Source organism: Prionailurus viverrinus, chromosome B2 (genome assembly GCF_022837055.1).
Source record: "Prionailurus viverrinus isolate Anna chromosome B2, UM_Priviv_1.0, whole genome shotgun sequence".
Lineage (NCBI taxonomy): Eukaryota > Metazoa > Chordata > Mammalia > Carnivora > Felidae > Prionailurus > Prionailurus viverrinus.
In genome coordinates this window covers 17,769,231-17,796,968 of record NC_062565.1, presented here as the reverse complement: position 1 = coordinate 17,796,968, position 27,738 = coordinate 17,769,231, and the positions used below count along the sequence as shown (strand labels likewise).

Genomic DNA, 27,738 nt, shown 5'->3' with positions numbered 1-27,738 from the left:
CTACCCCGACCAGAACGCATGGCTTCTATAAGCTTTGAACACGATTTACTGCTCTCTGTCTTCCAGAGGACGCCCTGATGTTACTCCTATTGTTTTCCAGTGTTGTCAATAACTGATTAAGTCTAAAAGTATGGGTCTTTTCTAAGAAAGAGAGAGATCTTTTCTGTCATGGGTAGGATTCAGGGCGGGAGGGGAGTGTCCGCAATGTTTATCCAATCTCTACTATTTTCTAGGAACATTTTCTTCCCAATTGCCCCGAGCCTCAAAGCAGTGTCCTCAACAGCGACTTAGACTTAACTGTGAGTGTAACTAATTTCTCTGGTATTTTTCCTTATATGCTATTTCTCTCTTATTTTTTCAAGTGGATTAATCTCTTTACTTTTAGTAATCTCTATGCCCAAGCTGGGGCTTGAACTCACGACCCTGAGACCAAGAATTGCATGCTCCTCTGGCTGGGCCAGCCAGGGCCCCCATTTTTGTCTTAGATTAATGTTTTATTGAATTGGAGTATATCCTTGGATAACTTTTAAATAAAGGTTCTGAAAGTGGTATAAACTATCTGAGTTACTGGGCTGATTTCACTCTTGGATGATAGATTAGTTGCATAGATAATTCTGAATTTAAAATAATTTCCCTTGGAGCTTTGCTTTGATCACCTTCAGCAGCAAGTGTCAATAAAGAGGAATGTGTTACCTATGAGACCTTTATCTTGATAGGTAATCTATCCTCTCTCCTTCTCTATATAGGATCTTTTAGGATTTGGGGGCACCTGGGTGGCTGAGTCAGCTGAGCATCCAACTTCAGCTCAAGTCATGATCTCATGGTTCGTGGGTTTGAGCCTGGCGTGGGGCTCCATGCTGACAGCTCAGAGCCTGGAGACTGCTTCCGATTCTGTGTCTCCCTCTCTCTCTGCCCCTTGCCGGCTCGTGCTCTGTCTGTTTCTCTCTCTCTCTCTCTCTCTCAAAAATAAATAAACATTAAAAAAAAAAAAGAATCTTTTGGATTTTGCCTTTGACCAGGAAGGTATAAAATATCGTTAGGAAATGACTTCATTTGTGTTAATGATGTGAGGCGAGAGTCTGAATTCAATTTTTTACATGTAGATATTAGGTTATTCTAGTATCATTTGTAAAAAAAAAAAAAAAAAGATTATTCCAGGGTGCCTGGGTGGCACAGTTGGTTAAGCGTCTGACTCTGCCTCAGGCCACAGTCTCGTGGTTTGTGGGTTCGAGCCCCGCATTGGGCTCTGTGCCGACAGCTCAGAGCCCGGTGCCTGCTTCGGATTCTGTGTCTCCCCCTCTCTCCCTGCTCCTCCCCTGCTCATGCTCTGTCTCTCAATAATAAATAACTATTAAAAGAACATTTTTAAAAATTAAATAAAACAAGATTATTGCTTCCTATCAAATTTTCACGGCAACCTCGTTGGAAATTAAATGACCACAATTATAAGGGTTGATTTCCAGACTGGCGATTCTTTTCTGTTGATCTGTCTGCTCTGGGACACTGCCACATAGTCTTGATTACTATCACTTTGTAGTAACTTTTGAAATAGGAAGTATAAGTCCTCTAATTTTTTTTCTTTTTCAAGATTGTGTTGGCTGTTCTGAAGTCATTGGCTTCTTAGGCTCAATCTACTCCTTTCTTTCTGTCCTTGAACTAAACATAATTAAAGACCTTTCTGGGTTTTTTTCAAATGTTTACAAGCCTTAGTTCATTCAGGATCACAATTTGTTTTCCAAGTGCTTACATGGGCTCACACAATTCATTTTTATTTGCATGTCCTTCTATAGCTATCATTTTTTAAAAATATTTGTACGCTTATTTATTCATTTTGAGACGGAGAGAACATGAGTGGGGGAGCGCCAGAGAGAGAGGGAGACAGAGAATCCCAAGCAGGCTCCGCGCTGACAGCGATGTGGGGCTCAAACTCACGAAACTGTGAGATCATGACCTGAGCCGAAATCCAGAGTCCGACACTTAACTGAGTGAGCCACCCAGGCACCCCTATATCTATCATTTTAGAACCAGGATCATCAAATGGTCTTCATATAAGTTTAATAAGCTACTTCTCACTTTTTTTTTTTTTTTCAACGTTTATTTATTTTTGGGACAGAGAGAGACAGAGCATGAACGGGGGAGGGGCAGAGAGAGAGGGAGACACAGAACCGGAAACAGGCTCCAGGCTCTGAGCCATCAGCCCAGAGCCCGACGCGGAACTCGCAGACCGCAAGATCGTGACCTGGCTGAAGTCGGACGTTTAACCGACTGCGCCACCCAGGCGCCCCTACTTCTCACTTTTCTTCACGGGAGCGTTTCATGGCTGTGTTGTCCGATTTTTGTTCTTTACAACTTCCCCTCTCCTTTTGAATCATCTTTCCTTGGAGAGCTTCCGGTGATAAAATTAGATGCTTCTATTTTTTTTTTTTCCTGAACTTTCTGAAATTTTATATCCTAAAGTCGTGCCCCAGGGTTCTTTCCTTCATTGTCATGGGCCGCTGTTTGCTAAAAGGCCCCTGACTCTGCATGTTCCTGGTCATGCTTATGAGAATTCTCTCTCCTGTAACCCGTGGCCTAGAAAACAGACACAGGACAGTCGGTTATGAAGCCCAGATCTAGGCCCTTCCATTCTGGTAATGGTGGACACAAATGGTGACCACAAATGGAGGAGCCAATAAGAGACAAACTAATTTCATCTTCCCTAGACCTGGGGGCTGTGTAGCCTAGGGAGCTTTCAGAAAGACCAGGAATTCCTTCACCGACAGTGGTAACATGCAGGGACTAAATGTAGAAATGCTGTCAATAGCCTTCCTTCTAGTCAAACGTTAGTAAATTATCACAACACACCAGATACCATGATACAAATTCCCTCTTCTTCAAGGTCTTGGACTCCTTTACACACCATCTGCTGAATACTCATTTTTTTTTTTTTTTTTTCAATCAGAGCCGAGGCCGACCAAATGGTTGTCTTGGAACTGATCAGAGGGCTGGGCAATCTCTGAGTTACCGGGAACCTACTGATTCCATCCCAACTTTATGTGCCTTCCTAAAAAGATGGACGTTAGTACATCTTACTTGGCTAAGTGAACTGCCTTCGAAATAAAAAGAGAGTTTGCAAAGTTGACCAAATTAGCAAACTGAAACATAAGAAATTCACTTGCTTTCTTGGACTATTTCTAAGAAACATAATGGGGGACGGTCTTCCTAACCTGAAGTATCTGTAAATAATCGGAACACGAAATGTTCACTATAAAAGGCAAGGTGGGAGGGGCACCTGGGTGGCTCAGTCATTAAGCATCTGACTCTTGATTTCAGCTCAGGTCATGAGCTGAACCCACGGGTTCGTGGGATTGAGCCCCACATCCAGTTCCCTGCTGACAGTGCAGAGCCTGCTCGGGATTCTCTCTCTCCCTCGCTCTCTGTTTCTCCCCCCCCAAAAAATAAATGAATAAACTTAAAAAAAAGGCAAAGTGGGAAAAGTAGTTTCAGCATATGTGACTGACAAAGATTTAATATTCTCTGTTTATGTGAAGAGGGCAGTTATGAATCAACGAGAGGACTGTCTCCATGGAAAATTGCACAAATGACATCAACAGGCAGTTTCCAAAAGAAGAGGAGGGTGTGAGGGGAGTTGAGTCCAGACCACTCCACAGATGCTGCCATGGAAATAACCAGGAGAGAGGAAGGAGACGGTCAAGTGGCAGATTTAGTATTTATGTGTGAAACTCTCTAGTTAAAAGGGAACCTGACAGGACCCAATCTCCCCAACTCCTTCTTTGTCTTCGAAAGATGATGTGTTTCCAGTTTGGGTGGGGGGAGTATTGTTGGGATCATTTCTTTTCCTCTACAGAATAAGCGTGTACGACATGTATTATAAGAATTCATCGAGATGTAGGGTTTTTTGTACCTCAGCAATTCTTAGATTATGTATGGTCCCTGGAGAAGCATCAGCACCACCTGGGAACTTGCTGGAAATGCAAATTCTCAGGTTCGAGCCTAGATTTATACAATCAGAAGCCCTAAGGGGTATGAGGAAAGTCATGTGTGTTTAATTCGCTAGCCAGGTGATATTCTGATGCATGTTCACCTTCGAGAACTGCTGTCATTGCTAAAATCTTCCTTTATTGTTTCATGAGAAATCCAACTAAGTGGCTTATGTGTTTGAATCCCTGTTGTATATATTAAGTCATATTTATTAAAATGCTAATGACATATTACATTTAAAAAAATGAAATCTCGGGGCACCTGGGTGACTCCGTTGGTTAAGCATCTGCCCTTTGATTTCGGCTCAGGTCATGATCTCATAGTTCATGAGTTCAAGCCCTGCATCAGGCTCCATGCCTGCTTGGGATTCTCTCTCTCCCTCTGTCTCTGCCCCACCCTCACTTGTACTCGTGCACGTACACTCTGTCTCTCTCTCAAAATAAAGAAATAAACTTTAAAAAATAATAAAAAATGAAATCTCTAATGTATTAAATTTCCATATCTCCTTAAGTAAAAGATGAACAGAGGTGGACCAGGAAGAGAGTGGTTCTGGGTTAGTTGGTTTGTCTGCTTTTTTTTTTTTCTTTTAAAGTTTATTTATTTATTTTTTTTAAATTTTTCTTTAATGTTTTATTTATTTTTAGTATATGTGCTGCCGAAGCGAGCACAATGTTTTATTTATTTTTAAGACAGAGAGAGAGAGCATGAGTGGGGATGGGGCAGAGAGAGAGAGAGAGACACAGAATCGGAAGCAGGCTCCAGGCTCCGAGCCGTCAGCACAGAGCCCGAAGTGGGGCTTGAACTCACGAACTATGAGATCACGACCTGAGCTGAAGTCAGACGCTCAACCGACTGAGCCACCCAGGTGCCCCTAAGGTTTATTTATTTATTTATTTTGAGAGAGCACACGTGCTAGCGGGCAGAGGGGCAGAGGGGCAGAGAGGGAGAGGGAGAGAGAGAATCCCAAGCAGGTCCTGGGCTGTCGGTGCAGAGCCTGACTTTGGGCTCGATCCCATGAACCCTGAGATCATGACCTGATCTGAAACCAAGAGTTGGACGCTTAAGCAACCGAGCCACACAGGCGCCCCACAGGGGATGTAAAGGCGTTTAGAATGATAGACTCTAGCTAGAATAATTGTCTGGGTCACGGAGCAAGTGGTCAAGAATGAACAGCTCTGAAAACATGCCAGCAGATCCGCAGTAACTATTTCATCTTAGAGATTTATTTATGTTTTTTTAATATAATTTATTGTCAAATTGGCTAACCAACAGCGAGTACAGTGGGCTCTTGGTTTGGGGGGTAGATTCTCGTGATTCATCACTTACATACAACACCCAGGGCTCATCCCAACAAGTGCCCATCCCCCATTTTCCCCTCTCTTATCTTAGAGCTTTAGAGTTTTAGGCTCTCGGGATCTTTGGAAATCCTCTAAACTTCCTCATTTTATCGATTTGGAAACCAAGAGACTAAATGACTCGCCGGTGAGAGGCAGAACCAGGAACAGAACGTGGCCATCCTAACTTGGAGTGTAGGATTTTGTCACTATAACGTGCTTCCCCTAAAATCTAGGGTTTTTTTGTAGTAATAACAACATAAACCCCAGAAATCCCTTGTACTAGGAGATCGCTGTAAATGCTAACATTTGACGAGCCTTCCCCACTCATGTACATATTTGTTTGATGCAGGACCATTTATAAAATTCTTTGGTATATATAGTCTTCTCTGCTCGGCATCCCCCTTAATGGCTATACAAATAGGAAAATGACCTCCTATTCGTGAAACACAATAGAGGTCCTCTCTGGTTTTGTTCTCAGTCACGTTCAAAGGAACAGTCTGTGGAAAGCCCTTCCTCCCTACACCCTTCCCCTTCCTCTCTGTGCCAGAACCCAATAACTCATTTTTCTCAGTCAGTGATTTTCACAGCTGGGTGACAAAGTCTCACTGGTCCTTGGCAAAATAAGAAGAAAAACAAAGCGTAGCAAGTGTTTTCTAAAGCTGGATTTCTTAGGTTTAAAGTGCTGTCCTTTTTTGAAAGTAAGTTCTTCCTCTTTTGTTTTGACATTCAGATGCCATATTTAAAAATGAAATGATGGGAGTGGATGATGGAAATCACTAAAATAATAAAACCAAGAGTTGGCCATTATATACAGATTTCACTTAAAAATTTTTGTTCTGATCCATGAAATCAAAATGTCTGTGAGAACAACATCTCCAGCCATTGGTCCTTTAAAAGTATTTCTTATAAAATAAAATAAAATAAAATAAAATAAAATAAAATAAAATTACATTAAATTAAATTTAATTTAATTTAATTTAATTTAAAAATTAAATTAAATTAAAAAATAAAATAAAATAAAATAAAATAAAATAATCTGTGATGAAAAGCCAGTTTTTTTCGCTCCAATCAGTTGCGGAGCGATGTCTTTGTAAAAGATAATGAATAAGTTATTAGAAATGCTGCAGCAATATTAGATTGCTATAAAACTTTCTGTACCTGCTCAGTTTCTGGGTTAATCTTGCTGCAGATCGGCGAGGAGTCGGAGGACCAGCACAGGTCAGCAGAACACATTTTCAGTACACTAAATGTTTAATTTACAGCATAACACTCTTTACAACACCAGGCCCTGCAAAGGTGTGATAGGTAAAGGGGTTCTACGGTCCAATCCATTCAGGAAACGCTCAGAGCCTTTCACCTGCTGATATGCGGAGTAATATTACAGTATTTCTTGAACTTATCTGGCCACAGAACTACCACTCCCTTCTTTGGTAGTTCATCTTTTTTTTTCTTTTAAGGTTTTATTTTTAAGCAGTCTACACCTAACGTGGGGCTCAACTCACAACCCTGAGATCCAGAGCCACGTACACCACCAACTGAGCCAGCCAGATGCCTCAAGTAACTTTTTAATGTCTTTCTCTGAACTCTGGCGTTCCATAGATCACAGTTTGGGAAATAGCGCTCTGGAACATAGCATATGCCTGTCACTTGGAGGAGACAACTCATGTCACCTTCCTCATGCTAACTTTCCATTTGGGGCTCCGAAATGAGCCGTACCGGAAACGTGTGGATGTTTTGGTGTGCCCACACTTCTTCCCATGACTGCACCTCATTAAGAAGCAAAATTAATCCAGTGTTTTCCACTCCCTGTGCCAACTGATATCACTTGTGAACCTTGTTTCACTTCTATTACTACACCTGCTGTTCCAGTGAAACTCCTGAGCCTTGATAACCTTTCCCCTTTCTCTTAGCCCAACCAGTTCCTTCCTGTAGCCATTTTCCCTCATGCTTTTCTGTTGTGCCCGTGAATTCCCCACTTGGTTGTCAGGCAAAGCCATCTTCAGCCTTTAAATTCTTCCTTTACACTGTTGCCAGAGTCTTTTTAAAAGCCCCAAATCCCGGCTCAGGTCACGATCTCACGGTTCGTGAGTTCGAGCCCCGCGTCAGGCTCTGGGCTGATGGCTCAGAGCCTGAAGCCTGCTTCAGATTCTGTGTCTCCCTCTCTCTCTGCCCCTCCCCCGGTCATGCTCTGTCTCTCTCTGTCTCAAAAATAAACATTAAAAAAATTAAAAAAAAAAAAAAAGCCCCAAATCCAAGCATGGCATGCCTCTGCTTCCAATGCTTCCCTACCTTCTCGTTAGAGTCCTTTGACAAGGGACAAGAGCATCTGAGCCCCATGCCTCCCAACTCTGGACTATCTCCGCCTGCCATTGTGTGGTCAGAACCTGGGAGCCCTTCAGGTGAGTTTCACCGCAGGGTAGGATGGCAGCTAAAGGAGTAAGAGAGATGAAAAAAGGCTAGAGGAGCACAGGACATTTTGAGATCAGACTTCCCAAGGGGCTAGCAGCATCACCTCTGGGATACCCTAGGTTTCTGTCAAGGTGGACAGTTGTGGGGAGGAAGAGAGCAATGGATGGCTTCTAAAGTTCTTCCAAAGTTCTACCTTGGACAGAGGAGGTACTTGACAAGAAGGGACTACAAGAAGAAGAGTAGCTTCTTTGGAAAGGATGTAATGACCTCAGATCCACTGGGAGAAGGGAAGCCCTTCACTTCCAAAACTTCCAACTATACACACGGCATAACTATTGTGCCGTCATAAAGCACGGTCGTAGGGGCCACAAAGCCACTGACAACTTTAAGGAAGTCCCCTCACAATGAACATCGAATCACCCAAACCCTTGCTTCCTGAACTATACAAAGATGGTTAGTTGAAACTAAGGTACAATCTGAGACAATAGAAAACAAAATAAGATCAACTACCTCCCATCGAGATTTATTTCTACACCTTGATCCCATTAGAACTCCCACAGCACTCTGTACATCTCTGGGGCATGCATTACATTTTATCTTATATTTTAGCCATTTGGGAAGTTTCTTCAGCTGATGAGCCTTTCCAGGTATGATCAGATGCCTGATTCATCTTGCAAATCTAAAGTATAATGTATAATAATACGTGCTTATCGAATAAATTAGTGCTATAAATTTCTGCGACTTCTCAATTTGAAACTTCCGTTCTCCACAGAATTCTATTTCAGATTCACCCCTGCTGCTCACACAAACAAATGCAGTTGATAGATTCACTTGCAATGACCTGTTCATTGAAAATGAAGAAAAAGCATATCTTGTATAATAAATTTACTCATTTTAGCAAGTCCAAAGAATCTAAAATGCCTTCTTTTTCAGAAATGTAAGATGTTTTTGTTTTGGTTACCATTTTACTGTGTGTGTCTTGATGTTGTGTTCATGCATGGTCACTGTTACCAAGATATGAGTGTCTACGGACCTGTGACTTAAAGTGGATCTGTAAATCTTCCAGCAAGTTTGCTAACAAGTTTGGATTGGAGTCATATCCATAGGAATGCCTAGAAGTGAGGATTCAAGAGAGAGCCCTAAATCAAGTTGAAGTCCCAGTGGAGCCAGATTGGTATTTGCTCCCAAATTATGAGCTACTTTTTCAAAAATTTATTTCTTTAAATTCCAGGTAGTTAACATACAGTGTAGCATTGGTTTCAGGAGTAGAACCCAGTGATTCATCGCTTACGTATAACACCCAGTGCTCAGCCCAACAAGTGCCCTCCTTAATGCCCACCACCCATTTAGCCCATCCCCCCACAAACCTCCCCTCTAGCAACCCTCAGTTTGTTCTCTGTATTTAAGGTTTGCTTGCCTCTCTCTTTTTATCTTATTTTTTCCTTCTCTTTCCCTGGGTTCCTCTGTTTTGTTTCTTTTTTTTTTTTTAATTTTTTAATGTTTATTTATTTTTTCAGAAACAGAGACAGAGCATTAGCAGGGGAGGGGCAGAGACAGAGGGAGACACAGAATCCGAAGCAGGCTCCAGGCTCTGAGCTGTCAGCATAGAGCCTGACTTGGGGCTCAAACCCACGAACCGCGAGATCATGACTTAGGCCAAAGTCGGACGCCCAACTGACTGAGCCACCCAGGTGCCCCGCATCTGTTTTGTTTCTTAAAGAATATGCTACAAATAATAATATACAGTAAAACCTTGAATTGTGAGTAACTTGTTCTGTGAGCACTCTGCAAGACAAACATTTCTAACAAATTTTAACTTGATAAATGAGCGATGTCTTGCTATATGAGTAGTACATGATGCCGGGTGTCACATGATCACAATGTTTCTTGAAATTCGCTTTGATATACAAGTGCTTTAGATTACAAGCATGTTTCCCGAATGAATTATGCTCGCAAACCAAGGTTTTACTATATTGCAATTAGAAACAGTAACTCTCATTTTGGAATATGTGCTCTATTTTCATCATAGATCTTGCCTACGACACATTGCAGACCTGTGGCCAGCCTGTGAACTTGCAGTAACAATATCTTCAAGGTCACTCCCAAGGCAGATAACATTACAACAAATTTCAATCTTCTGCACTTGGTACCTAGTCACAAGTGGCTTCTTCCTAGTGTTTAACTATAAATCTAACCCATTTAACCAAAGTCATTATGTATTTTGTGGGTTGTCCCAATGAAGGAGATAAAATTGGGTGCCTTTTCCCATCTTCATGAGAGGAGGATCCAACTATTTCATACATGGATAGAAAGTCATCATAAAGCAAAGCAGATCTTTCTGGTTGTGTCAAAAATCACTAGGTGACTGGATAGTCATAGAAGTACAGGCCAAGATGGGGCGCCTGGGTGGCTCAGTCGGTTGAGTGACCGACTTCGGCTCAGGTCATGATCTCACAGATTGTGAGTTCGAGCCCCACATTAGGCTCTGTGCTAACAGCTCAGAGCCTAGAGCCTGCTTCCGATTCTGTGTCTCCCTCTCTCTCTGCCCCTTCCCCACTCATGCTCTATCTCTCTCTGTCTCAGAAATAAACATAAAAAAAATTTTAAAAAGAAGTATAGGCCAAGAGCCTTGTTATCCTAGGAGAAAGGTCCTAGGAGAATTTTGAGAGCTTTGTGAAAATTGGTCTTACTTCCTAGCAGAAGAATTGGTCACCAGGAAGAAAGAAGACAGTGGAACTGGCCCTTGAGGTGGTGATCCTCTGGGTCCTTCCATGGCCAGATGGCATTTGGGGAGTGTGCTAGTGAGCTGAGAACACTGATGGCCAAGAGCCCTATTACTCGGAGCTCAGACCAATTTCTCCCAAGTGTCGTCATAAGAGAATGTAATTCCTAGACACTGCTTTGCCTTCAAAACCTGGGACATTCATATCAGCATTATTTGCAATGGCTGAAAGGTGGAAGCAAACCAAGAACGTCCACTGACGGATGAAGGGAGAAACAAACTGTGGTGTATACGCACAATGGAATATTGCACAGCCATAAAAAAGGATGAGATCTTGCCATTTGCAACAACGTGGATGAACCTCGAGGGCATTATGCTAAGGAAAATAAGCCAGATACAAAAGGTCACATATTATATGATTCCATTTATATGAAATAGCCAGAATACGCAAATCCATAGAGACACAAAGTAGAATGGTGGTTGCCAGGAGTGGAGAAGCAAGAATTGTGGATGTAGTATTGACGTACTGAGTTTTAAGTTTTGCAGGTTGAAAAGAGTTCTGGAGACCAATGGTGGTAATGGTAGTGTGTCAAGGTGAATGTACTTAATATCACCTAATTGCACAGTTAAAAATGAGTATGACAGGGGCGCCTGGGTGGCTTAGTCGGTTGGGCGGCCGACTTCGGCTCAGGTCATGATCTCGTGGTCCGTGAGTTTGAGCCCCACGTCGGGCTCTGTGCTGACAGCTCAGAGCCTGGAGTTTGTTTCGGATTCTGTATCTCCCTCTCTCTGACCCTCCCCCATTCATGCTCTGTCTCTCTCTCTATCTCAAAAATAAATAAACGTTAAAAAAAATTTTTTTAAAAATTAGTATGACAGTAAATTTTATGTTATGTGTATTTTACCACCCCCCCCCCAAAAAAAGAAGAAAATTAAACCTGCTGCAAAAAGTGTTCTGTTCCAGCACCTGTGAGGGCAGCCACTGCAGAGAGGTCAGTTCCCACCCCCCAACCTGGGCCAGATCTTCACTAGAGCAGGTGGGAGCTTTGCCACCCCGTAACCCCAGTCTCTACCTTTCTCTAGAGCTGAAAGCCCAAAACTTACCTTCCAGTAACAGCAGTAAATTCATGAAGCCATCCATCTCCCCTCTCCCATGTCTAAATCCCTCCATGGGAAGTGCATGAGTGTAAGCACCGTTTGATTTAATGTGACGTTTCTTAACATGGGTAAAAGAACAATCCTTTACACATCGGGTCGTTTCAGCACGCCTGTCGGCACAAAAGGTGAGTAATCAAGTAAGCGGGAAGGTGCACTTAATGTGAAGCTCAAAAGAAAGGTCTGTGCTGCAAACATATGTGTGGGCTTCTGGTACAGGAAGTGGATGAACACATCCTGAGAAAAATGTAGACAGAGCATGTGTCCTGGGAGGTTGTTAACTAGCAGAATGGAAATAGAGACCGCCACCCAAGTCTTTCTAACCTGCCCACATGGGATGACCAAATTAAGAATTTGATTAAATTCAGACACTTTGGGTTGCAATGAAGGAAGCTGAACCAACAAGGGAATTGCATCGGACATGTAGGGATTCCTGAAAACAATAGTGTGCAAAAAAGAAAAGTGAGAGAATACACAGCACCTGACTCTCTCCTGCTAGCCCTTCTATCTGCTTCTCTCTGTAAATTCACCATATCCCACAGTAGGAGACATTGCTACAGCAGCTCCTGGGCCCTATCTCTCCTAACTTCACCACCAGAGAAGGACTGTCTTCAGAAATTCGAGGAAAGATCTGATGGATTGAACAGGGTCGTGAGATCACTCTGGCCAATCAGCTGAGGCAGGTACTGTGGCTTAGGTTGCATTGGAGCCCAGGGATAGAACACTCATCAGTTGTGATCAAAAGGAAGGGTCACCAAGGACAGGAAAGACGTCACCAGAATCCCAAGATTTGAGTCAGAAAAAGATTTCCGAGAAAAGATAAGTTGACTGACAAAACCAAGTGCCGACTGTACAACATGCAGATTATTGAGTCAGAAGCCTGTTTATAGAAGGTACAGTGGAGAAAGGAGGTAGTGAGGCCAGCCACATTCCCTCTCCCTCGGGTTCTGAAGACAGATCACATCTCGGTAATTACGGGACTCCTGCTGGGCTGTGGCTTCTGCTGCTGAAACCCTAACGGAGTTCACTCAGGGAAAGCCGAAGCATTCCATTAGGTCTCAAAGCACCCCACAACGATCAGTGTATACCGCCAGATGCCCACCCCCTAGTCAGCTCTCAGCACCTCCTCCCTCTTGCATCACAAGAAGGAGCCTAATCTTCCCAGTCCCCATCTCCATGAAGGCTACTTAATGAGAGGCAAGGGTCCGTAGGTCCACACAATCCTAACCTTGCCTCATCAGACACTGGGGATTCCATCCCACCGGCCCCCTGGTTTTCTTTTTCTTCCTAGAGCAAAACATAGCAGCACCAGAAATTAAGACATTTTTCCAAGCAGTCATCTCTAAGAATGGAGCACAAGTTTCCATCTTTGGTTTTCTTACCTCTCTACTTGCAGCACGGAAATATCGCCTACCCTTGCTCTCAGGGGCTCATCTGCTTGGACACAATAACCACAAACAGAACTGCAAAGTCCACTGTTGATTACCTATGGCCCACACTGATCCACAAAATAGGCCCAATGGGGGTTATCACAACCAGTTAGATGACTGACTGTTAACCCCCAGCAGAAGGACTGAACAGGTCTGACCACACCAACCAGTGACTGATGATCACTGTTTACCCAGAACTTTAGTAGACGCATCTAACTACAGCAACCTCTGGTATTTATGTAAACAATGTTGATGCTCTGTGAAGAGCTTTTTGTTCCTCTCTCTCTCTTTTAGAATTAGAGCTCCTGCCCCTTTTTGAGGTTGGAATTTGTTCCAATTGGCAGAAATCGTTGCGTTTCACACTCCCTTTGCCACTGTCTGGTTACAATCACGAGAGGGGTCCTTTGCTGCTCACACTACACTTTGTCCCCATCATTGCTAATTTGAAAATTCGGAAGAATCTGTTCATCTCCAAAGGAGGTGTCAGGCTGTTCTTGCTTTCTCTGCCCCACGACCCAGCATTTGCTACCTCCCAAGTTACCCTCATTCCACTTGGTATTAGAGAATGTAAAGACATCCTCGTGCTTGGGCTGGATGTTTATCCTTTCACAGGATTAATAGTGACCACCAGAAGGAAAGCAGCGGCAGTCTGGACTATTCCAGCCACAGGACGGGAGACTGTTCACCATATGCATTTATGCTGATGCTTTCACTTTATCTTTCACTATCTTCTTCTAAATCTAGATCTTCTGAATCAAATGTCACCAACTTCTGCATGTCATAATATATATTGCCCCACCAAACCGAGCTTCAATTACAGAGCAGCCCCCAAATTTTCAAGCATAATCATTCTCCTGCTAACTTCTGGCCATCAATTGCCATCAAGCCAGATTATGGGATTCCACACTCTTTACCCATTTACACATCTATCCACTAATGCCCCAACCAGAGGCTCACCTCTTATTAAACCTATTTTCAAATGTCATTTAAAAAAAAAAGTTTATTTATTTTGGGAGAGAGTGAGAGAGGGAAGAGAGAATCCTAAGCAGGCTCCATGCTGCCAGTGCAGAGCCCAATGTGGGACTCGAACTCATGAACTGTGAGACTGTGACCTGAGCTGAATTCAAGAGTCAGTTTCTTAACTGACTGAGCCACCCAGGGGCTCCAAACCTATTTTCAAATGTCTTACAGTGCAGCTTACTCTACCATGATAGTTATGTGACCTCTTCTGGCATTTATTTAATATAACGCACTTCCAGAAATGGACATGCTGGTGAAGTTTATTTACATTACATTCTATCATGTCAGTCACATTTAAGTCCTGGTGATTTGTATTTACATATAGCATCGAGTACATTCCTGACAGATTTCTTTTTGTCTTAGCAAAACAAAAACAAAAGCAAACAAACAAACAAAAACCCCAACAAAACAAGATGCAATTGATCTGACAGTTGGGTAGCTTCATGAGCATCATGCTTCTTTGGGGGTCTCATCTGGGATTTTAGAATGAACCGTATCCAAAGGCTGCCAGTGGCAACTCATGAGAGAGTCATAGAGTTCCTCACTTTTTACCATAAACTCCTTGTTCAGTTCTTCAATATTCAAATGAAGATCTGGATCTGCAGAAGCCAATAACGCATATGGAAAAAAAAAAAGTGTTACAGGACACATATTAGAAATGGCTTGAAATGAGAGTTTCATAAAAACATCAGCAGGAAAATATTGCAGACGTTTCACGTTAGAGTTTTTAAACTGCGCGTTTCCTTTCAAGAAGATTTGAAAATACAAATGGGAGCTGGGAAAGTAGCATGACCAGGCTCAACCAGCATCCCTGTGGTGGAAGAGATGGAGAAAATGGACGGATAGAGAGATGTTTTGGAGATGGATGGACAGTATTTGGAAATGGGTTCAATTTGGGGCAAAAGAGAAAGGGAGGGTCAAGGATGAGCCCTAAGTTTCCAGCACGAGCACCTGGGTGGACAGGACACCAGCCAGCCAGGACTAAATCCCCAGAACGGGGCTTTGAAACAATAAACATGTTGCTTTATTTGCTTAATTAGCAGATTGACGTAAGTGAATAAATTGTTTATAGCAGCCCATTCAGAAACAGAGGGGGGCACAGGCTTCCTTCTCTGAAACCTGGAACCCTATGGTGAGGTGGTGTTAAGTTACCATGAAAGCATCAGACCTAGATATTCATTCCAAGTTGTCAGGTTTCCAAGGTGCTGAATGCCATCCGTTTTTTCCTCTCCTTGTACTGAATGTAATTGAAGCAGCCCTTGCTGTGTTCCTCTGTAATGTTTGCAAGCCTTAGCTCATTCAGGACCATAATTTTTACTTCCTAATACTCATAAGGGACCACACTATTCATTTGTATTTGTATGCCTGTCCTGGACTGAATATTTGTGCCCCCTAAAATTCATGGAGACACTTACTTCCAATGCGATGGTATTTTGGAGACGAGGCCTTTGGGAGATAATCAGGGCTGGATGAGGTCATAAGGGTTGGGCCCTAGTCTGATGGGATTAGTGCCCTTATAAGAAAGGACACCAGTGATGGTGTTCTATGTTTCCCCCACCATATGAGGACATAATGAGAAGGAAGGTGGCCGTCTGCAAGCCAGGAAGAGAGCCCTCACCAGGCACTGAAGCAGCTAGTACCTTGATATTGGACTTCTCAGTGTCCAGAACTATGAAAAATAAATTTGTTATTCAAGCCACCCCGTCTGTGGTATTTTGTTACAGCAGCCTGAGCTGAATAACATCCTTCTGTGATTTTTTTAGAACCAAGATTATCAACCGTCATCATAGGCCTAAAGCATCATATAAGTTTCATGAACTACTTCCCACTTTTCTTCCCTGGAGTCATTCGTGACTGTGTTGTCTGATTTTTATTGTTTAGAGCTTCCCCTCCCTTTTTATCTTTCCTTTGAGAGCATCTGGTCATAAAATTAGATTTTTTTTTTTTCTGAGCTTTCTGAAATTCTCTTTCTTAAGGTCATGTCCCAGGGTTCTTTCCTTCACTGTTATGGGCAGGTGTTTGTGAAAAGGCTCCTGACTTAGGTTCCTGGTCACAGGAAAGGTGTCAGGGCCACATCCATATAAGTACTGCCTGTCCTCTAACCTGTGGCCTAGAAACAGACACAGCATGGTCAGCTATGAACCCCAGATTAATGATTTAGGTCCTTCCAGTGACATTGACCCTAGTGGTAGAAGAAGCCCATAAAAGACAAACGAATACATCTTCCCTAAGCCTGGTGGACCTCTAGACCAAGCTAATCCAGCAGCCCCTATCCACATGTGGTTATTGAGCACTGGAAATGAGGTTAGTCCTTATCAGAGAGGTGATGTAAATATGCACTGCATTGCAAAAACTTGGTATTAAGCTTTTTAAATTCCTGGGGTGCCTGGGTGACTCAGTCGGTTGAGCATCTGACTTTGGCTCAGGTCATAATCTCACAGTCCGTGAGTTCGAGCCCTGCATCAGGCTCTGTGCCGACAGCTCAGAGCCTGGAGCCTCCTTTGGATTCTGTGTCTCCTTCTCTCTCTGCCCCTCCCCCACTTGTGCTCTGTCTCCCTCTGTCTCTCAAAAATAAACAAATGTAAAAAAAATAAATTAACTAAAAAAAAAGATTTTTTAAATTCCACTTATTTTTATATTAATTACATGTTTAAATGTAACCTAATATACCTGAAATATTTCAAGCATTGAAATTAATTTCATGTTCCTTTTTAGTTGTTTTTTTTTAATTTGGCTACTAGAAAATTTAAAACTCTCTATGTGGTTGGATTTGTGTTTAAATCACATTTGCCCTGGACAGAACTCCCCCCACTCTACGAAGAGCTTATACTAACCACCAAAATTGCTATTATCTGCCAGATGAAGTTAAGACACTTAAAAACAGTTTAGAGCTATTGTCACACTTTGTAGGAGGTTCGTTTTCACATCCCATTCCACAGATGGGGCCCTGATGTCCTAGAGGGGAATTTGCCTGGAATTACAGAGCTTGTCAGGGAGATTTGAACCCAGGCCGTCTGCATCCAGAAAGCACACTTATTGTGGGTCTTTCTCTGTCATTTTTATACCGTCCGCAGGACTGGAGAAGGCAGGGAGAATGGATTCAGGCTTTAACCAGAATGAAATTCCCCTGAGAGATGGAATGCATACCTTTTATTCACATTTCAATCAAATGTATTTGGATAAAACTAGAACTCCCCCATAGCATTTAAAGATTTCTTTTAAACATCAGTTTCATTTCATTTGAACACTGAGCACCTGTTGACTTGCTGACTTTGTATTAGTCACTGGGACTACAAAGACAGCTGTTCTCACCTTTGATGCAGTCACGAGGCAGTGGGGGGGGGATTGGTCTTGTGGGGGTCCCCTGGGGGTGGAGGAAACCATCAGATGGCCATGTGATAACACAGGCAGGTGGTAAGAAACTGGCAAAGGTGTTCTCTCTGAGAGTCTCTTCTATTTTTCTTGCCTGTAACTTAAGTAAAACAAGCCACACATTTTCTCCCCTTCCTCGATTAATAATAGGGTCCTGCTCTGGGCATTTCGTGCCCCTGCACGTTCTTTCTTTCAAAATAGATCAGGAACTACAAGGAGCACTGCGTAACCCTACAGATTGGGCCTGTGAGGTCCCCCAGGAACCAATAACCCTGAGGGAAGTTAGGAAGCCAAAGTCACAGTGATCACCTCCTACTTCTCCCCTTAAAAATCAAAATTAAAGCATTACTAATCCCAAAGTTTAAATTTATGGAGGAAACTGATCTTAAAAACAATTTATTGTCTTTTTATTGTTTGGAAATGTCCCCATTTCCTAGTCCTTCAGAAAGACCCAAACAGGTGGTTTAGCTCAAGCTTCCCACAGAAACAATTTCCAAAAAACAGATGAACTGCTGAAGAAAATGGCTTACGCAACCTACGTAGGAATTTTCCAGTAGAATCTCTCGGTTTCGAGCCAGTTGAGTAATGACTAACCTTGGGAATGGATTAGTTTTGTTTTCAACCATGGCAACACAGGGTTTACGTTACCTTCCAGTGGGTTTTCATCTTGCTTTTCTGCCAGAGCCGTGCTTTCCTACAAGGAAATCAGTATGTTAAGAAAAAAAATAAAGATTTACTATCAACACACGCTTTTAAAGAAAACACTGTCAAAAATAATATCTAAGACACTGAACTCCCTTTAGATCAAATTTGTTTTGAACTTTGATTTGAAGAATCTTTAAGTAATAATGACCACAGCTATGAAATAGGTAATCTGAGTCAACAGATGAAAAGTCACAAAGGAGGAGAATTCCCTGAAGCTTCTGGAACTAACTGGCATCCTAGGGCCTGGGCTAGGAACTAGACACCAGGGACCCTGGCATCCAGACTCCACGGTCCCTGCACTAAATGCCCAACTCTCTGTCTGGACCTCTGCCCCTATTTCCAGATGATGACTTGTAAAATCTTCACGAGCACATTCTCCCTAGAGCCTTCCAATCACACCCGGACCCCACAGCTCAGCTAAGGGCCACGACAATAGGTGCTTAAGCAGATAACAGAGACTATAGAAGAGCTAACCAGTCAATGAGAAGAGTAAATTCGAGAAGCACTCCCCAAATAAAACTTGTTTGGTTAACCCAGACCCTATGGGCTCTCCTGGGACAGGGTAAGTTTCTATGACTCCTCTCCATAGGCACCTGTTGGGAAGTGTTTCTGTTAAAGATGTACAGCTGTTCCGAGGAACCAAGCCATCCAGGAATAGCCCAGGTAGCTCCTGGGACCCAATGAACTTCATGAAGCCTCCCTTGCTAAGAAGAACAAGTTTATACTGAAAACCAAAGAGCCACTGTCTCTTATTTTCAGTCTGTCAGAAAGCATCCCTCCCTTTCACTCTGAAATAGGTCCTGGTTTGGAAAATAAATTATGTAGTTACCATAAGTTTAATCTCACCATTGGTGTATTTTTTCCTATTTAGAAACAGCTAAGACAGCCAGAATCTGGGCTTAAAGGAGGCCTTTCTCATAACACAATGCCCGAGTAACCTCACATTTCCTCCTTTGCAACGTGTGCTCAGGTAACTGTGGATCTCACCTGACCAGGATGCAGGGAGCAGGTGCTCCATGGAGACAGAGCATTCTCTCTGGTGTGAGGGTCACCTGGGCAGTAAGTACCTGCTGTTCTTGAAGAAGGGCACATCTAGTAACTTTTGCTAGTGGTTTTGCTAGTGTTCTGCTAGCAGAGTGCTAACTCTGCTGGTGGGAGTGTGGGACCATTGTGCTGAAGGAGCCCAAAGACCTGAGAGTCATTTTGAACACATCCACTCCCTCTGATCTAAAGACACAATGTCAAAACGCACAGGGCTCTTGGGAGGCTAACCTCTTACCCTGGAGACACAAGCATTAAGAACACCAGCGTGCCCCAGAGGGGGAAATGGACAATAGAGCTGGGACATCTGGCAGAGGTCATCCTTTCTTAGGCAAGAATAAAGCGAGGGCACTCGGGAGTGAAAGAGGCCCACGGCAAAGCCTCACCGTTGTGAATACTGCTGAACAGCTTCATAACTGGGGACTCCCGCCAGGAAAGCAGGCAGGTGGCACAAGTGTGCTAACCACAGCCACGAAAGTGGATAGATTTCTAATTCTTGACACTGCGTGTTAAGAAAGGAAGGAGGGAAGAAAAGAGAAAAGAAAAGAAAAGAAAAGAAAAGAAAAGAAAAGAAAAGAAACTGCATGTTATGGTAATAATTTGACAGGAGACTGGGATGAAAATCCCAGCAGGTGTCAACAAAAACGAGAAGAGGCAGGGGACAAGGAGACAAAAAATGGTTAATTTCTTTTAAAAATTTTATTTATTTATGGGGCACCTGGGTGGCTCAGTGGGTTAAGCATCTGACTCTTGATTTCAGCTTGGGTCATGATCTCAGGGTTCGGGGATTTGAGCCCCGGAGTCGAGCTCTGTGTTAATGGCACAGCGCCTGCCTGGGATTCTCTCTGTCCCTCTTCTGCTTGCCTGATTTCTGTCTCTCAAAATAAATAAATAAACATTAAAAATGTTTTTATTTATTTATGTTTCTTTGTTCCTTTGGTGGTGTTGTTTCTTACTATCTTTTCTTTCTTTGGTGTTAATTTTGTTTTCTCATGAGTGGGCAGAAATCAAGAAATACTTTCATTTTTGAAGTTGATAATGCAGTCAAACCTATACTTCTCTATTTAAAGATAAGGGTAACCACAGGAAGACACAGAGACTATCTCCCAAACTAGCGAAAAAGAGAAGGGGTAGAAGAAAAAAATGTGCTAAAACCTCAGGTAATATAGCAAAATTTTCTTTTTTAAGTGATGCAACATCAAACATCTGCTAACAGGGTAAAACCTGACCTGGGTTTAAAAAGAAAAAAAAAAAAACAAGAAATATAACAAGATATTTTATATAGAAGAAGGCATGCCTAAAACAGACTTGAAAAATTGAAAATGAAAGTTTGGGAAAAAAAAAAAAAAGAAGATACCAAGCAAATGTAAGTTCTAAAAACTGAGGGTTGAAATATTAAATCCAACTCTGGGTTTAAGGTACAGGCCATCCCATGAGGAACACTAGGAAGCAAACTGCAGAGAACACTAACACTTTGACTGCTCAGTGCTAATTTCCATAATAGGCAAGCATCTGCACAGTCAGATAAAAGGGGGTATAACTAACAGAAAGTAGACAAAGAACATCGATGAGGTCACAGAACGCAGGTATCATCAGGCAACAGCTTAAAAGGTATTTGCCCTCAGTGATAGGCAAACGCCTTCCACACCTGTCACGTTGGTAAATTGCACACGGAGAGGCAAGCACACTCACAACAGCAATGAGAAGTGTAAACGTAGGCAGGCTTTTTGGTGAGTAATTCGCGATCTGAAATTTTCAATGTTATATCCTTTAATCCCGACCTTCTACTTCCGGCAACCTATCCTTAGGCAAAGAACACTCTGACAAATGCTTGGAGATCGGTAAACGTTTGTTGAGTGCTAAGAACATTTAAAATGTTAGCCCTCAACGGATGAGCTAATATCACAGCTCGTCCAAATGGGCAACTTTTAAAGAAAGCTCTTTCAAAGGGGGGACATCTCCGAGAGGCTGGGTGGCTCAGTTGGTTAAATGTCTGAGTCTTGACTTCCACTCACGTCACAATCTCATGGTTCTTGAGTTCGAGACCCTCACCGGGCTCTGTGCTGTCAGTGCGCCTCTGTCCCTCTCTCTCTGTTCCTCCCCTGCTTGCGCGCATTTGTGCACTTGTGCGTGCGCGCTCTTTCTCTCTCAAAAATAAACATTCAAAAAAAAAAATTAAAGGGGAACATCTGCTGATGCCACCTGCCAGCAGAAGCAAGGAGTAAACCAGTATGTACTACACAAGCTCATTCTTGTTCAATTCTCCGCAAACAGAAATAAAGCCCAATCACCCTGACTTAGCAAGAGTAGAAGGGAAAAATCTAGAGGACATAGGTGCCCTTGAACAGGGGTTTCTTCTAACTGGGGAGGAAATGGGGAAGAGGAAAGGGACAAGGACGGGGGAAGCTTTCTCTTATTCTAACACAGAAATCTGTGTCATTTCAGAAATAGCTCGCATTAGTAACCAAAACATTAGAACAGTTCTTTTTAATTTTTTTAAAATGCTTATTTAATCTTGAGAGAGAGAGAGGCAGAGTATGAGTGGGGAAAGGGCAGAGAGAGAGAGAGAGAGAGAGAGAGAGAGAGAGAGAGAGAATCTGAAGCAGGCCCCAGGCATGGAGCTGTCAGCACAGAGCCCCTAATTCACGAGCTGTGAGACCATGACCTGAACCGAAGTCAGGCGTTTAACTGACTGAGCCACACAGATGCCCCTGGAACAGCTCTTAAAAGCATGTTCATGTTTTCTGCTATTACAAAACAAAAAACTACCTCTAGTCCTATTTTAAGTGTTTAAGAGTAAAATCAAGGGGCACCTGGGTGGCTCGGTGGGTTAAGCCTCTGACTTTGGCTCAGCTCATGGTCTCACAGTTCATGAGTTCGAGCCCCACGTCCGGCTCTGTGCTGACAGCTCAGGGCCTGGAGCCTGCTTCGGATTCTGTGTCTCCCTCTCTCTCTGCCCCTCCCCCAACTCACACTCTGTTTCTCTTCTCTCTCAAAAATAAACATTTTTTTTTTTTTAAAAAGAGTAAAATCAAATGAGTGGTAATCTAAAATTTAGCAGTAAGAATTTAAGCACGGACTTCATCAGCCTATTAATTTTGTTTTTGGAAGACAGTGATGACTTAAATTGTGGGCAAGTCATCAGCTTTTCCTCTCTGGCATTAAAATGGGGAGCAAAAGCCATGGCTGTGGGAATTTGAATGAGAGCATCCGGAGGTGTGAAGGTAGGAAAAAGATACTTCCATGCTGGGCTAACGGACGACACAGGATTCATTTCAGGGAGGGGTACCTTAGGTGTGACCAGACTTGCAGCTGGGCATCCGGAGGTCTCACGCACAGAAAGGTTGTGTCCATCTCTCTCTGCTGCACAGCCGTAGTCATAGCCAGAGAGGGAGTAACCGCTGTGCTGCTGCTCAAACCAGCTGCCCGATTGGTAACCCAGGCAGGGCTGGAACACGGGCTTCCCCCTAATGAGCGGAGGGGAGACAAGAATGACATCACCAAGCAAGGTAGAATCACTCAAAACTCTTTCTTCTTTCTCAGGAGGCTGTGGTAAAGATGATTTCTGCGTTAACTGTTTAAGGACACCAATTTCCAAAGCGATGGTTTGGAAATTGCCAAAAAGCACGGAAGAAACAGAGCATGGACGCCCTTCATTTTCACTGGGAGTAGGACAGACCAGCTCACCTTTGCCAGTGCCAGTAATAAGTACTTGGTTGAGCTATGCCACAGCCTGCAAAACTCTCCTGCCCAGCCATTTATCCAGAAACTTCGCAAAAAGAGACCAGGTATCCACAGTTTTTATTCGGGAGGCAATAACTCCAGCTCTGGGGGCTAAAGCCTCTCACCCAGCAAATCTCTCTCTCGACTGCCAGAGAGAGCAATTAACATAGGAGCAGTTCCTGCTGGGTGATGACTTGCTTGACTTTTGTTACAATGGGGTTAAGGCATGGGTGGGGTAGGAGTCTATAGGGGTCACCTGGGGGGACCTTCTGCACGCTAGCAGCTGGCTCTCCCAGCTCCAGGCCCAGGGGAAGGCAGCCAAAAGCCAGCGGGGACACAGAGGAGTGCGTGTCGAGCAACTGTGAAACCCACTGAAGTCTCCATCCCACCCTCTACAATTATTGAGTCATTTGTAACAACGAAAACCATAAAAGAAATACCACACGTTGATGTTTCCCTCCTCAGTTCACTTACCTGCTAACTATTGGAAGCAGCAATTAGTGGACTTTTTTTTTTTAATAGCTCTTGCAGGTTGAAATCATTACCCCGACCAACCGGTGGAAAGAAGTCCTAGAAGGAGCACGCGCGCACGCACGCGCACACACACACACACACACACACACACACACACACTAACCTACCCTCTTAATGTGGGTACAGGAAAACATTTTAAAGAAATAATACTGTGGCTCAAAATTATTTAAAAACACCAAATGCAGCATGCCTTCCCAAATTTCAACGTGCATATGAATCACCTCGGCACGTTGTTTAAAACGTAGGTTCTGATTCCATAGGTTTGGATTAGAGCCTCGCTCAGATTCTGCCTAAGTAGCCAGTCTACACAGTGTCCAAATGTGAGAAGGTAACTTTTGAGTCCAAATAGGGGCACTTCGGGTCTGGCCATTTCCCTGCAGCTTGTTAATAAGTGCTTGATGTAGTCTATATTTGCCGGTGTTGTAAAAAATAATAATCATGAATTCAAATCATTCAGTTATTCACCCATTATTTACTGAACAGCTACTTGTGCAAAGCAGGGTGATAGAGTGGGGCCTACACTCCAGATGTCCCCATGGTTCCTGGGAGAGGTTACTGATTAGCAGCTCTGCCTCACCTTGCTGGGTGCCAGCCACTATTCAGTTTCCTTTTCTTCCTTAATAACAAATCTCAGGGGCACCTGGGGGGCTCAGTCAGTTAAGCGTCCGACTTCAGCTCAGGTCATGATCTCATGGTTCGTGGGTTCGAGCCCCGCGTCAAGCTCTGTGCTGACCGCTCACAGCCTAGAGCCTGCTTCGGATTCTGTGTCTCCCTGTCTCTCAAAAATGAATAAACGTTAAATAAAAATTTAGGGGGGAAATAACAGCACCCTGATTTTTTTGGGGGGCAGAGATAGGCCTCACTAAAAGACATTTCCTAGTTCCCCAAGCGCAGGTAGATGTGGCCGAGCGGCCAAAGTCTGGCTAATAAGATGTAAATAGAACTATTATAAGAGGATTGAGGACAGCTGTGTGGGCCAAGGGTGTTTGCTTAACTGGAAGGAGGCGTGTGGTACTCCACCCTTTCTCTGGACCTAGTGCTAGGATTAGAGATATGATGGCTGGAACCCAAACGCTGCACCTATTTTGGCCTATGAGGTGACATAAAAGGGGAAGCCATACACCGGAATATAGGATCTGAAAGAGAGAATGTGTCTGGGTGCCTGATGACTGAGGACTCCTTGTACCAGCACTAGATTGTCTCCCTCCAGATTTCTTTTACTTACGAGATAAATGTCTTGTTTAAGCCACGGCTGATTTAGGTTACTGTATGAAGTTAAACACAATTCCTAACTGCTAGAGCAGCTTAGCCTTCAAATAAAACCTATCTGTTGAGGATTCTTTTTGTAAAACTTTCATCAGTGTTTTGTTCCTTCTCTTTAGAGCTGGATTTTGTAAAAGGAAAATCAGAATGTTGCCCATAGATGGGTGAGCGATAAAGCCATCGCTGGAAAAGAAAGCAGAAGTTAGACGTTTATAATAAGGTGGTTACAGAGGCTGGGGAAGGGAGAAGTTAATGACGCGTGTCTGAATCCCCCAGCAGCGTGGCAGGACCTGGGGACAGAGGACCAGGAGCAAAGCTCCAGAGAAGATGGACACTCAGGGGCTTTGTTGATGACAGGGACAAGGAAGGGTTCACAAATGCTGTTTCGCTCTTTAAAAGCCCCAAAGGCCAACTCCTCATATTTCACCTTATTCCCGTGAAGCAGGTGAAGCAAATTTATACCAGGACAGACAATTGGCCAGTGTCCAGGGGGACGTAGCCCACTCTCGGCTTCTATGTGCAAAGGAGACAAAAAGTCCTCTGGGAATATGCACATGTACCTCTGTAGTCCTAAAAATTAAGACTTGCTACCTGCCACAGTGAGAAAGTGGGGGGGCGGGGAGGGGTAATTGAGCAGAAATATGAGACTCTCATATTTCTAACATGGCTGATTTTTCTCTGCTGTATCCTGCTTTTTAGCACAGCATGTCCACCTTACTACCCACCCCCCCCCCACCAAAAAAACTGTTTTTTCTTCAGCAAACCAAACAAAGCCAGGCACTCCATAAATATTTGTTGAATGAATGAATAAATCAACACACAGCTCAAGTGTAAAAAGCTTTTTGATCAATAATTTAAAAGCAAAACTAAAAAAAAAAAAATCCTGTTGTGCTCTAGTGTTAATGAACTCTTAACGGTTGTTTCTTGGCAACTGCAGTTTTCACAAGAAGAGGATTAAATGGTTTTTTTCATCCTGTGTTTGGAAAGAGACCAGGAGGTTTGCAGGAAGTATGCTCAGTTCGAATCTAGTTGAACAAGTATGTAATTTTGTATTGTTTTTCTTTAGACAGTGAAAAACTGCTTTATTTTTCTTCTTTGTTAAAGAGAAAGTTTGAGCCCAAGGAAATGTAAAAAGTAGCAGCATTATAGGTCTACTGTCCCTTAGCTGGGTGGTTTTGAGTTACCTTTCTAGACCTATTTCACATTTATAACCTCAGACTGGATTAGTGCATTAAAACAATTTTTTTTAATGTTTACTTTTGACAGAGAGAGAGAGAGAGAGAGACAGAGTGTGAGCAGGGGAGGGGCAGAGAGAGAGCGAGACACAGGATCCAAAGCAGGCTCCAGGCTCCGAACTGTTAGCACAGGGCCTGACGCAGGGCTCGAACCCACAGACTACGAGATCATGACCTGAGCCGGTCGGAAGCTCAACCGCTCAACTGACTGAACCACCAAGGTGCCCCAGGATTAGTGCATTTTAACTTTAGAGGCACTAATCCTTTTGAAAATGTAATGAAATTTTATCAATGCTCTCCTTCAAAAATGTACATAAACAATTGTGCATCTAATTTCAGGGGCTGGAGAGCCCTCAGAACTTATCCATAAACTGCCCTAGAGCGGGATCACCTGGATAAATGCTTCTCTATGGTCTTCTGAGCTCGAGAATCGGTTCCGATGATTTCTAACAGTTTTCAAGATAAAACATGAGACTTCAAAGAAATGTCCTATTCAGTCATTCTTTGTCCCATGCCCAGCCAACATCCACTGCACCTATTCACACCCCCCTCACTTTGGTAGGTCTCTGGTGGACACAGGAAAGAGATGGTAAATAGGAAAATAACTTAAATAGTAAGATAACTTGACTTTTTTTTTTTTTTAACATAATGAAGATAACCAGCACGAAGCGAAGGAATTACTTTAAAACAGTGAATGACAACATGTGTTTCCGAGACAGAGGGTTAGTTTGACGACAGCATTTTCAGTGCCTGGGGAGCGCTTACACGTGGAGTCGCTAAAGCCTGCAGAAGACAAAGCCTTCCCTGAGTTGCAATGACACCCAAAGCATTCAAAGAGTAATCATTTCTACAAGACCCAAACCAGCGGAAATTAAAACAAACACGAGTTAGACACGTAGCGACAGTTCAGAATACCAGAGAAACACATAGTCTTGAAAACAAAAGGGTCAAAGTGCTGATCCTGTAGGATCCTGTAGGATCAGCACTAAAGCGGGGGTTGAAGAACTGACGCCGAGGATGCCATCCGAAATTCCTGCTTGTCAAATTCACCTGCCTTCGCCTTTATGAGACTAATTATGACGCTTCAGGATTTACTCCGATTTGTGCAAAGCTGTCATTTCAACAGACCTCTGAATCTCCACACGTTATGAGAATTGCAAATGCTAATTAAGGCGATCTTGGCTTTCATGCATGTTTCATGTGGTCCCTAAACTGCGGGGCGGGGGGTGGTCAAAGTGAAATGGGAGATCTCCTTTTGGTACATTCACCTACGATGACTGCGGACTTCGTCCTCAAGCAGCTCGTGTTATCACTTCAGGTAAAGCGTCCTCTTCCCTCCCCGGGATGTGCGGCGACGCTGGCCAATGTGACCCCGAAGTCAGACAAACCAATCAAGCTAGAAGGAAAGGTGTGCGGCCTGCTTTAGAAGCCGCTAACCACGAATGCCGACCCCTCTCTGCCCTGTCACGAGAGAACGTGAGAGACAAACGCTTGCTTATGCTGCCTGCGCAAAAAGGAAACCCAATTCCTGCCCACCGTCTGACAGCCCACAGCACAGCGGGCTCGGCACTCAGCACGCGACACCGCCAGGGGCCCCGCCCAGACCGGAAGAGGCCCCGCCCTGTTCGTGACGTCACGGAAATAAGGGGCTTCCGCAGAGGATGTCCCGCCCCATTCCCCTTTAGACCTGCCTACCTCACAGCCACCTAGAATATGCCTGCTTGCCCCCAACATTTTTCTCCTCGCCGTGAGAACTTCCTCGTGTGACATCCTTTCTTTTTTTCCTTTTGGAAGTTCCGCGTGATCCTTGA

At 43.5% G+C, this 27,738-nt stretch overlaps 1 protein-coding gene across 2 annotated transcripts; it reads right to left on the bottom strand.

Annotated features, from left to right (window-relative positions):
- Positions 1 to 14,313: 14,313 nt before the first annotated feature.
- CB2H6orf52 (chromosome B2 C6orf52 homolog) lies at positions 14,314 to 27,529 on the bottom strand. Of its 2 annotated transcripts, XM_047857801.1 has the most exons (5): positions 27,464 to 27,529; positions 22,462 to 22,639; positions 18,075 to 18,120; positions 17,367 to 17,526; positions 14,314 to 14,653 (listed from the first exon to the last, which is right to left on the bottom strand). In XM_047857801.1, the coding sequence occupies exons 2-5, from the start codon at positions 22,551 to 22,553 to the stop codon at positions 14,505 to 14,507; spliced, it is 447 nt and encodes a 148-aa protein (XP_047713757.1). In that variant the 5' UTR covers positions 22,554 to 22,639; positions 27,464 to 27,529; the 3' UTR covers positions 14,314 to 14,504. The 2 variants fall into 2 exon arrangements, with proteins under 2 accessions (XP_047713757.1, XP_047713758.1); XM_047857802.1 differs by lacking the exons at positions 17,367 to 17,526; positions 27,464 to 27,529 and adding an exon at positions 22,860 to 23,026.
- Between the last annotated feature and the right edge of the window lie 209 nt (positions 27,530 to 27,738).